The 12,015-nt window shown below is 37.4% G+C and overlaps 1 protein-coding gene across 8 annotated transcripts in view; it reads left to right on the top strand.

The window, feature by feature from the left end:
• The window catches only part of ITCH (itchy E3 ubiquitin protein ligase), a 116,967-nt gene that overhangs the window by 56,854 nt on the left and 48,098 nt on the right, over positions 1-12,015 (top strand). For 7 of the 8 annotated variants that reach the window (XM_073309885.2, XM_073309879.2, XM_073309878.2 and 4 more), the window contains 3 exons: positions 3,223-3,265; positions 7,520-7,689; positions 9,425-9,659. In XM_073309885.2, the coding sequence (XP_073165986.1) occupies positions 3,223-3,265; positions 7,520-7,689; positions 9,425-9,659 (448 nt within the window). Of the gene's footprint in view, positions 1-3,222; positions 3,266-6,071; positions 6,142-7,519; positions 7,690-9,424; positions 9,660-12,015 lie in introns of all 8 variants that reach the window. The other variant, XM_073309883.2, reaches the window with a different exon arrangement.

Genomic DNA, 12,015 nt, shown 5'->3' with positions numbered 1-12,015 from the left:
GATGAATAGATTCAGTAGATCATAACCTTTAGAGACATGTTACATGGCATATGTAGCATAAAATATATTCCAGTTATGTCATATATACATTCATAAGCATATTTCCCTAAAGCCTTATGGGCTGCACCGTCACACACACGTTATCACATAGCTTGCCCAGATGGGAATTTCTTCTAAAGAAAGGACAAGGACTGGAATTGCATGGGATTTGCAGTGCGTGGTCTAGGTATGTTGATAGAATTAGGCAGGAAAACTTGCACGCCTCTTTCTGTACTGCATTTGGTTTGAGCTTGTGCTTCTAGTTTCTCCCTTTCCTGAGCACTGAATTCACTCACTAAATTAAAAAATGTATACTTGTAAATGGAAAGAGGAAAAATTAGATAGGGAAATTAATTTTTATTTTCAAACGCCTAGGAACAATATCAGAAATCGCACAGAGCCTGAAGTACCAGCATAAATGACTAAACGTGATATTGGGCAACTATGAAGTAAAATGTTCAAAAATTTTACCTGTGCTGCCGACTCTGTGTTTAATATGTTTAAGAGTTGGAGGTTAGCAGAATTTTTGATGCTTTTTAAAAATGTGGTTCTGCCCTAAGACACTGTAAAATGACACCACCTTACTCTGCAGATCTACTTCCTGTGTGTATTTAGATTCAGATCTTCTCACTTTTGTGATGAAATAAATTCTTTTTTTTTTTCTTACGCTTCATCATTCATAAGTTCCAAACAGTTACACCAATGTCAGTAGTACAATGGACTGCACAGATGTTAAATTTTATTGCTGTATAAGCTGGATAGCCCAGGCTCAGTTTGCAGGGCTAGAGGTCAACAACAACAAAAAATCATTATACTTTTAAGTGGAGCATGTTTGTTACAGTAATCAGTAAACATGAAGCCCATGATGCCACTTGTGAGTCCTTTATCAGAGTTAGGTCTTCACTGTGCAAACATTATCTGTATCATAGCATCCGAGTAGATCAGCCAAAACAGTCTTCTAATGTCAAGTCCACCTTGACTAACTTGGTGACTCTAAATTTTTTATGTAGGGCTGTATAAAACTGACTTAGCTGGCTCATTCTACCAAAGTATTGAGACTAATGCTGAATTCGTAATTCTGAAAGAGATTTCTGCTTTCCTAAGAAAACTTAGAGCCAGATTTAGAACAGTGAAGACAAGAGGAAACAGTGGGTCTCAACGCTTCTTGAGATTTCATGCCTTTTCATGACTCAGCAAAAAATACATTTAAAAATAGGTGCCATTGACATTAATTTTCCTCCTTGTTTTTGGCAGCTATTCCTTCCGGTTATTGCTCCTTACTACTTTGTGTTCTTCTTCACAGCTGTGCCTTGGTAATGTGTGAAATGGATTAATTGAAATGAATTCCTTGATAGAGAATCTTCATTATAGTTTTCATTTAGGTTCCTTTTTTCTTCAAATTAGAGTAAACAAACTTTTGCTTTCATTGAGACAGTGCATTAACTATTCATTCTTTTTAGACGAGTCAAGTATAAAATCAAGGATTCTTTCCAATGTTTTAGAAAGTCACCTCATGTTATTGGCAGACGTCAGCTATCCTATTCTTAAAGGCTTGCTGGGGGGAGAAAGAAGGAAACAAATATCTAACGTGCTTTACTTTGTTGATTAATGAGATTCTTTAAGGACCTCTAACTTTAAAAAAAAAAAATTTTAAAAATGAAAATGCATAGTATCTTTGTCTTCTCCTTACTGTTGTAACCCAGGTTTACAGACTGTGGTGCTCTGTCCCCCTCTAGTAGCTGGACCATGCGTATAGATTTTTTGAGTGCACTAAGGGCCTTGAGCTAACAGACCCAGGTCTTTTATCTCAGGCAGTGGAGGCTCAGGTCCCTGGTTTGACTTCCCACCTGCTCCCCACAGGCATCAAGTTACACTATTATTTTGGATCTTCCTTGAATAAAAGCTCTCCCCCCTACTGATCCTTCAAGAAAAATAGTCCTCCTCTGCTTAGCTCCCAATCCATAGACCTACAGGTGACTTAAGAAGTTACACATTCAGTGTTATAACTTCACTGCAGGATCAACGAGGAAGAGCAAGGCTGTAGAGGAACAAACTCTTGTTTAAATACAGATGTTATTGGAAACTAACAAGATAAAAACATAAATATGAAGGGCCACTATTTGAGAGGAGGAAAAGTAACCAATACATTCTTATTATGCACTCTAAGGGAATAGTTATATATGTAGTTGTGGGAAGTACTTGCAATATTCTATATATACGTCATGTGTTTTTTCTGTTCTTGGAATTACAATTGCTTGCTTTCTCGATCTGATTAAATTAATATATTATATTACATATGTGCTTATTTCTGCCTAGATTTCTTTTTTTATATTGTCCCCATCATAGTGATATCTGAGCATTTGGTTAACTTTATATTTCTCTGTGGAAGCCAGACATAGGCTAATGTGCAGTCAGTACTACCAACTCACAGTATCACAAGTGCTGTGCTTTGGGGCCAGATTTGTACAAGGCAGTTGCATGAAGAGCTACAAGAAACTCTGGAGTTTAGACTGATCTGCTACAGTTCTGTTTGAGGCCACCAGGAACTGCTGTTCTGCTTGGAGAGTAGCCAACTGCTAAAGCTCTCAATGGTTCCTCTGTTATTCTCTCTGAGTAACCTACAGAGCAATGGGGAAAGTGCCCAGGTTAAGAGAGCACCAGAGAGGTGGCCCAGCAAAGCAGCAGGAACCAACCCCACACCTGTTGTCACCAAGGGAGGAATCCATGAAGCAGAGAAAGGAAAAATTCCAGAAGTACAGCTTGCTTTCTGCTGTCTTCTCCTGCCACCTGGAGAGCAGGGAGAGAAGGACATTAAAAATAGCTCTGCAAGGTGGAGTTTGGCGGTGGAAGGTTGCTTGAATCTGTCATGGGGATAGGAAACAAAAGTGATTTCTCATGATTGATGAACTTATGCAATTGGCAATATCACGCAGTAGCTGAATAATATTCAGAGTCTGTGTTACACCTTTGAGGGGAAAGAATATATTGCTCTTTTCTTGTGCTCCTCAGTACTAATAGCTTAAAATGTGACTGGTACATAGATTTGTGTGAAAGAAGCTTTCACAAATGGGAAGGTGCTCTTCATTTAACCTCAACGTTAGAAATGAATTTGAGTGTTGAATATTTTCTACCTTGAAATCTACACTAAATAAGTTCATTGCTTTTCTTTTTCCGGTGTTTAAGGTCCCACGCAGAACGATGGTTCCAGAGCAAGAAGCGACACAAGGTAGGAGTTCGTTTCTTGCCTGAGTTGTTAATGTGCTTCTTTTAGATTATTATAGCTGTGCAGCAGCATCATTATACTTAAGCTTGCATTATGACTTTTGTTTAAAGGTCAACCTTTCTAAGTACTCTAAAATCAATATGCTCAATTGGATTCCTTTGAAGTTAGGTGCACCGTGGGAGAGTGCAGGGTAAGGTTAGTAGTCCAAATTTGAGGTCATTCGAGCTAGGGGTTGCAGAGACAAATCCCGAAAAAAATAGCCACTATTTCTAAAATTTACAGCTAAAGAAAGCTTATTCTCAAATAAATTTGTTAGTCTCTAAGGTGCCACAAGTACTCCTTTTCTTTTTATGTTCTTATTAGTGATACAAATTTGGCTTCATTTGACCAAGAGGTTCCTTGAGTTACAAGCCCCCTCCAAAAAAAAAAAAAAAAAAGAGGTTTCCTTCTGCTGCCTTGTATTGTTAAACTGATAAGTACTTAATGATTGAATGAATCCCAGACCTTGCTGAGATTAATGGCTGTGAGTTCACAAGGCTGTGCCTGTGTAACTGATTTGGCCAGTTCTTCCTTCTCCCAGGTCTTGGGCCTTATCCATACACAGACCTGCTCTGGTTAAATAAAGTGGTTTAGTTAAATCAGTGCAAACTCATGTGTTGATATTCTTAATATGGTTTAAAAATGTTTATTTTGGTTTCGTTTAATCCTGCTCCTAATTGATTTAGATTAAATTGAAACAAGTATGTTCATTGCTCCAATACAATTCAGTTCTTATAGGAGGTCTTGATCTTATTGAAACCATCTCTTTCAACATCTGGGGCCAGTTCTGTGAGGGCTCTGAAGACAAAGAACTGAAACTTTGAAATTGACTGTGTGTTCAGTAGACAAGCTACTGCATTTTGAACCAGTTGGATATGTAAAGGGGGATGTTTTCCTTCTTAGGTACCAAGGCTATGTTTCATCCTATCACATGTTGAAAGCCATCTCTGCTGCTGAGGCAATATGTTCTGTATGCCTCCAAACAGAAGGACCTCTCTGCCCTCTGAGAGCTGCTTTTATCAAATATATGAGCATCTGAATTACTTAAACAATCTCCATACCAGCTACAATTATATGATGCTCAGTGAGGGTTTAACTTGGGACAGCCTATGTGTTGCTTATATAATGAACTGATTCAGAATGTGTGGGTAGCGTAGGTGTTCTTATATATCACATAACATCTTTTTATACATTGTACCCCCCATCCCAGGCTGATTTTGATAATGTATGCAAGAGTATAAAATATAATGCTCTTGACCTTAATGTTCAAAACCAGAGTAATGTGTTCTGGGACTGAGCGAAAACTAGGCTTTAGCGCTAGTAAATTTCAAATCACTGTTGATTAGCACATGATCAAATAGTCACTTATTTTTAAATTCTTTGGGGGCAATAAGGCATAGTAACTTAAATTATCACGAGCACTGTCCCTGATACAGAGCAGAAGTAGTGCTGTATATTTAGGTCAAACATGTATGTAATTAGGCTTGATTCCACATATCTTATGAAATACAACTTGGGTTCCTAGCCTCTTTCTTTTTTTGAATAAAAAATTCCAAGTTGCAAATAATATGTTTGTTATAGAGATACTTGGTTATGATTCCCTAGATGAGATTGCAAGTAGTGGTCCACTGTAAAACTTATTCTGAGCCATCCATACTGGTCAATGAACAATCTACATTTACAGAATTTTATTTTCAGAAGTGTTGAGTCTGATTAGTTTATATAGCAGCAATTCTAATATCTGGTACAAAAAAGGTCTTCAGTTATTGAGTCATTTATATCTGAATTATGACTTATGTAAAAGTTTTTGAAAATCCATGATAGGCAGAGGCAGTGAAGCCTGCAGTTAAAGTTGTCAAACATTTTCCATAAGTCCCTGTTTTCAGTTGCTTGTAATTTTGTCAGATTTGAATAATTCAGGCTGAAATTTTCTATGCTTGGTTTCTGCCTCAGGCTGAATTTTTTTAGAAAGTTTCAGAAAAACAGTTCAACCATTTCCAAAATTAAGATTAAGAAAAAATAGGTAATTTAGCCCCGTTATGCTTTTCTACCCATTTTTCTGAAGAGCACAAGTGCCTCAGTGCTTTAGAGCAAGCACTTGAAATTTGGCACAGGGACTGTGCCAGGGAGAAGTGCCTTTGCTGTCCCTGTGAAAAACCACCCAGCTACATCCGAATTATAAGCCTCCGATTTGAAATGTGTACATGCTAAGTATAGACTTTAAAGAGGTTGCTGCTAAAATCTTCGAACACTGTATGTGCATTGAGAATGGTCCAGTTAGGGTGACTGGTCCCGATTTTAGATGTCCCGATTTTATAGGGACAGTCCCAATTTTTGGGTCTTTTTCTTATATAGGCTCCTATTACACCCCCCCTCCCGTCCCGATTTTTCACACTTGCTGTCTGGTCACCCTAGGTCCAATCCCATGGAGGTCTTAAATGCAATATGTTCTTGAGCGTGTTGCCAAGGTCCATTCAGTCTCCTACATGATAGGCACAGAGCTACAGTTCAAGATAGAAGGTGTGGTCTCTTGTGTTCAGAGCACTGTCCTGGAAACCAGGAGGACTGAGTTCTCCCCAGCATATACATAAGGGGCCAAATTAAAGTTGTACAGATGGCATTAATTTTTCTGGCATTTACTAACTTTCAGTGCTTGACTTGCAACCTTAACATACTTTCAACGTAGTTTTTGTATTTATATATGTGTATTTTAACTCGCTGTTGTGATCGTTATAAACCAGTTCTCCTTAATTTCTGTTTTTGTAAATAGTCTCATTTGTTGGAGGTTATGCAGGGATGCCATCACATAATAATTGTCAAATCAGCGTGACGACCAGTTGGTATGATGGCCAATATATCTTAAAAATTTGTGTTGTCTTAAGGTTTAACAGAACTTTACAATTCAAACGTAAAAAAGCAATGCCATATTGTTACCCATAACAAAGAAAGCTTTCAAATTAAAGCAGCCAGTAGGAGCACATTACAAACTCTTTTGAGTACTTTGTGGCTTTCTCTAATGCTTCCTCTTTAATGTTTTTTCCATTTCTGATGGAAGGAGCTTCACAAATTGTTAGTACCTTGGGAAGATCCTTGTATCAGAAGGGGGCACAAACACTATCTAAAAATCTATGGCAATTCAGTTGTTGGATTATAGAATTGTCATGTGATCCCTTTGGAAATGAAGTTCTTGTTTCCTTTTCCAAACCCCTCAGCAATCCATTGTCAAGGAAATTACATTGGTTTTTTAAAAGGAGTGCAGTTAGTTTGGTTTATTACAGAGGCTATATTTACAAGTAAATTTCTCTGATATAGCAAAAATGTGACACTTAGTGTCAGGATTGTTTTACATAATCTTAGCTTGTGATTTCTCTACTATTTAATATTGTTAAACAAGTGTTTCCAGTGTATCTTCTCTTGAATTGCACTTAGCAACCTTAACTCTAAGTTAACAGAAGTTTTTTGTTTGTTTTGATAAATTTAGGCACGGTGTATTAAACAGTCTGAAAAATGGGGATAATGCCTGCTTTTCAGGAATGATGTTAGCTTAATTCCTTAATTTTTATTAAGATCTTTTAGATCTATAAAACGGCACTAGAGAAATACAAATATTGTATAAGTGTAACCTGCAAATACTGAAAATAACTCTAAATTGTGCTTTCCATTTATTAATTTCCCTTTACATAAACTCATGTGTTTAATTCATAAGTATTTCCTCTGATGATGGATTACTTTATTTATTAAGGTTATGCTGAAAAATTTCATCAGTATCCTAGTACAAAACTGATTTTTATAAGATGTGTTCACACTGGTGTGAAAATCGTTTAATTAAAAAAAAAGTTTTGAAAGCAAACTGAGAATTTTATACAGATTTCCAATCCCCATCTGTTCTGCTGTTTCCAATATTCCTAGTCCATCCTTCCAAACATGGCCTCTTGCTTTTCTTTACCTCTGTTTAAACTCCTCTGCAAGTGCTTCCTGTTAAATATATTGCAACCAACTTAAATTCTGTATAGTTGTATGTCTGGATTGTGAAGAGGTTTATTGCTATAACAAATATGTAAACATATTGTACAAAAACTGTTTGTTTTGTATAATATGTTTATAATCTATAAGATTTTCAGAATTTCCTCTATTTAAAGCCATAATAGTTTAACTTTTCAGTTCTAATATCTTCTACAAATTCCTAAGAATTCTTGTTTCTGTTTTTCCCCCACAAAGGGCTAATGCAAATGGCCTTGAAAGCTATGAGGATGCAGGATCCAGTGAAAGCAAGTCTGTTAATGGCAGTGATTCTCCGTTACTCACAAATGGGGTCTTTAAACCTGCTAGGCCTCCCAGGCCCTCCCGACCACCTCCACCCACTCCTCGTAGACCCTCTTCTGCAGCTGGTATGTATTGCAGTGCCAAACATCCATTTAAAAGCTATTTGTAAGTTACATTCTATTTGAACAGTCATGACCATTTCTAATATCTTTTCCTCAGATGTACTGATCACATTTTTTTAACAAGTCCCCTTAAGAAATGCTCTGCCACCGAGAATTGATCTTGCTTCCTGTCTTTGTACATTCTTGCTTAATTGCTATTTTTATCATTAGAAATCTCTCATTTCATGTCTGTGAAAGAACGGCTATATTGCAACCACTAACAAGTGCAGAAAGCCCCCAAAGGGCCTGATCATGCAAATACTACCAAGGATAATGCTTACTACTGTAACATGTCCAATTGACTTTGATGTAACTACACTAGGTAGTAAGTGTTGGAAAGACTGGTGTCTAAAACAGCCTTCCTGAGTAGGTAGCAGCATTGGGTCTGGTAGATTACAGTGGGTGTTTGTTACAAATCTGATCATCTATAGTGTCAAAAACTGTCATATAATAGCAAAAGACTGCCAAATTCTTAATATTTTTTTTTGCCTTAAAATAGAGTAGACGTTTTGTTACTTTTTATCATATGCCAGTTGCTTACAAAAGGCCATGACATTCAGGCTTCTCTGATTAAGTTTAAGTGACATCCTAGAGTTTCTTAGGAGACATTATCTTGAGCTGTGGACAAGTGTAGGTAGTATCTATGAAATGTATGTATGATGTGTTATATAATCTGTATTCAGAGATAGAGTGCTTAGAAAACCATATTTGTAGAAGAAAACGCAATTTTTCTTAAAGGGACGTTTGTGGGAGTCGGTTTCCTCATTGGAGCAAAGACCAGGCCATCCCAGCAGCCCACTGAGAAGTGGGAATAGTATTTGATTGAATAGCCAGTTGCAGGTGCAGCATGGAATCTTCTCAGGAAAGCATCTATAGTGAATGCTGTCCCCTACGGAGCTCAGGAAGTAGATTGAATCAAGACTTGGCTTCTTCTTTTTCATCCACTAAACTACACTGCATCCCTCATTTATAATATTTTAATATAGCTACATGGGCAGTGCGGCTCTTTTATCTCTTACAATGCTGAGATCATTGTTAAGATTATTGCAGTGTTTGTTTAAAAAAAAAAAATACGGCGAATGTGCATCTCAACTTTTCAAACCTACTTATCTTGACCAAATCAAACACAATTTTTGTTTTCTGTTTTTTCCTAAATAACAATATGCTGCTGACCAAGTTGAAACTCTAAATGCTTCCCTTTAAAGTTTTCCACCCATTGTTGTTGGGTTTTTTTTCTTCTTTCTCTCGAGTGAAGTTTCTTTCCAGATAGATGTCGTCTAATTTCCTTTTTTGGAAATTTGCATTGTTCATTTGTAAAATAATAAAAACTAAGTTTTTAAAAAAAAGTTTGTTTAATAAGAAGGGATTTATTTACATACCTTCAATATTTATTGAAAGTAGATAACTTGCTATTATAAAGATAATGAAGTGTTCCATCATAGAAATATAAAAGCTGTCTGCTGGTTCATGATACTACTAGGAATGTAGCATTCCTGCAAGGTAGGAAAGAACTGCCTCTGAGTTCCAGTAAGGTAAAATATGTGGTTTTACACCTTCACTTTTTTGACAGTCCTATTTTACTAGCCTTTGTTTTTGTGGATTAACAATTTTCTAAAACAGATTTCTTGGGTTTTAAACAATAATGAGAGAAAACCAACTAAGAACCTTTCTTCCATTTTTGTTTTCTCTGATTTCATAGGATGTGTCAATGGTCCTTCATCTATGTCCATAGAAAATGATGAGTCCAGTGCAGGATCCTCACCAAGTACAACTCCAAATGCACCTTCAGAACAGAGCCTTGAGGGGGCAACAGCTGGAACAACAGTTCCTGCAGCTTCCGCTTTGACCACGCCTCCAGTATCCAGACAAGTTCAGCCAGTAAATCCTCCGTCTCAGACACACAGTACTGTCAGTCAGGGTCCTCTTCCACCTGGGTAGGAGTTCAGTACTATTGTACAGTTTAGTTCTGTTTTATCTCACGTAATGCAAACAACCACAGCTTCTGTATTTTGCCTGGTAAGACTATCTGTGTGGTTTGATTGGTTTTCAGGCATAGGTTATGCAAGTAAGAAATTAAATTTGTTGGTATTTCTGTTGTCTTTGATAACATGCCCTCAAACTTTTGAGCTTTTATTCATCTGGCAACCTTTGTCTTCAAATCGGGATGTGATCACTTAGTAGGATATAGGTCTTAGTGAGCTAACATTGTTATTTTGAGGAAAGCAGTTATTGCTTAGGGTAATCAGGATCTAGAAGCCATTCTAAAGTTCTTAATTCCAAATAGCCCAAGTCCTGTGAACACTGTAGCCGTGATCCTACGTAGTCTTCAGTTGTAGAATTTGCCAGAGAATCAACCCCTTGCCACAGAATTGTGCTTCAGAATGTAAGCATTTTTTTCTTCAAAACTGCGTATCTAAACTTCATGATTGTGAAGAAAACCTTTCCAAGGTGACCAGTGTAATTTATTAAGTGTTGCCTGCCTTAATTTGTAGGCAGCCTGAAACAATAGCTCTGAGAGTGTGAATTGCCCCATTCACCATACTTGTATGTAAACTCTGAAATCAAATGATAGTACTGGAAATGTCAACCTCGAATATTTCACTGCTGATCATTTCAGCAGAAATGTAAAGCTATTATAGTTATTCCCGAATACCAAGTTGTCTCATTCTTCAGATGTTAAAAGTCCCAAATGCTGTATAACCAGTTACCCACTGACAACTTCTGTGATGCAGATATGTGCTGTCTGCAAAAATCTGTGGCAAAATGAACATTTAGGGACTTAATAAAATTGAATTTAATGACAAAAACTATAACACATGGGGTACAGCTGTTCTAATTGTATTATTAATTTTTAAATTTAATTAAATAAAAAGCTCAGTGTTTTAATTTACCTGTTGTTGCCACAAAATTTACATGCAGTTGGCCGCACAGTAAACAGGGTCTTGTGTATATCTTTTATTGCACCAAGATCACAGGTGTGTTGATCCTGGAATACTGCTCAGACCAGCTCCAGTTTAAGGACTTGGGACTCCTAAGATGCTTTCTTTTCAGGACTCATTGCCTGCAGTGCTTTTCCCATTCATCAGGCAGCTCCCAAGATGCTGGCTAAGAAGTGCAATTTTACTAGATTCCCAATCTCTGAAATTTCTAGCATTTCATAGGTGAGGATTTTATTGAATTTCACTCTGTTGCCAGTACACCAAAACACTTAGTAGTAGCCTGGTACAAGAGTCCCCATAGAATGGTTGGGGGAAAGGGGAACAAACAAGTAGGAGAGGATTTGAAAAAATATTTTAATCTGTGGGCACTTTAGTCTTTTCAAGAGTTAACTCCTTTTTGGATCTCCAAACGGAGGGAAAGTTACCAAGAAAACTTAGGACCCTGTCTCTTTGTTCCTGTTCCTGTCCCTGCCCCATCACTGACCACTCTTTCAGTTTCTCTTCCTCTCACTTCCCTAGTCATCCTTTGACCTCTGCCAAACAGCAGACAATGCCATATGCTCTCACTCACATTCAGTCACACATCTGGCAGCTTCCTCTTCATCATAGAGATGCTTCCTGGCTCCATGCCACCAAGTTTTCATCTTTGGTTCGTTCTGCTGTGAGCTATTCACCCATTGCCGCTCTTCAAGTCAAAAGAAGATGGTGTGCAGGGTTGGACTGTCTTCATAGAGGGTTTCCTGAAGCGTCCTTCCTTAGCCATAGAGGCACCCTCTTTCCAGACTTTGCCACAACCCGAAGAAACTAGCCTGAAGGCATAAAGCACCTCAAGACTAGATGGTATCCATAGGGTCAAAGAAACATTTTTAGTGTCTTACAGAATTAAAAAGCAGTATTTGTGCTATATGTCTTAAATAGCAAGTTGTATAATTGCATTGAAGTTTGCTGCACTGCAGTAAATAACTAGATGTTTACATTATGCTGATCTTAGAGCCTCAGCATCTGGGCTAGAATAGTTTCCCTACAGTTCTGAACCATTCTGTTAGTTTACTGTGGATAAACTGAGCTGTATGCAGTTTGTCATTCTTTTCCATTTCGTGCCATTTTGTCACCCTCCTATTCTTTCAGATATTTACATTATCTTGCTGTGCATCTAGAGAATTAGTGATAAAGTTTAAAATTTTAAAATAGTTCAGCTCCTAATTTCAGTGTCTGCAAAGTTTTATTCGGGTTTATGTGCCAGCTTGCTCTTTTCATATTATGGATCCAGTGCCACTGACATGACATGGATAAAAATTGGATTCAGACTAATTGCTCCTAATTGACTTCTGTCATCTTTGTGGCGCACGCT

This window comes from Lepidochelys kempii, chromosome 13 (genome assembly GCF_965140285.1).
Source record: "Lepidochelys kempii isolate rLepKem1 chromosome 13, rLepKem1.hap1, whole genome shotgun sequence".
In the NCBI taxonomy this organism is placed as follows: domain Eukaryota; kingdom Metazoa; phylum Chordata; order Testudines; family Cheloniidae; genus Lepidochelys; species Lepidochelys kempii.
This window is presented reverse-complemented; position numbering and strand designations above follow the sequence as displayed.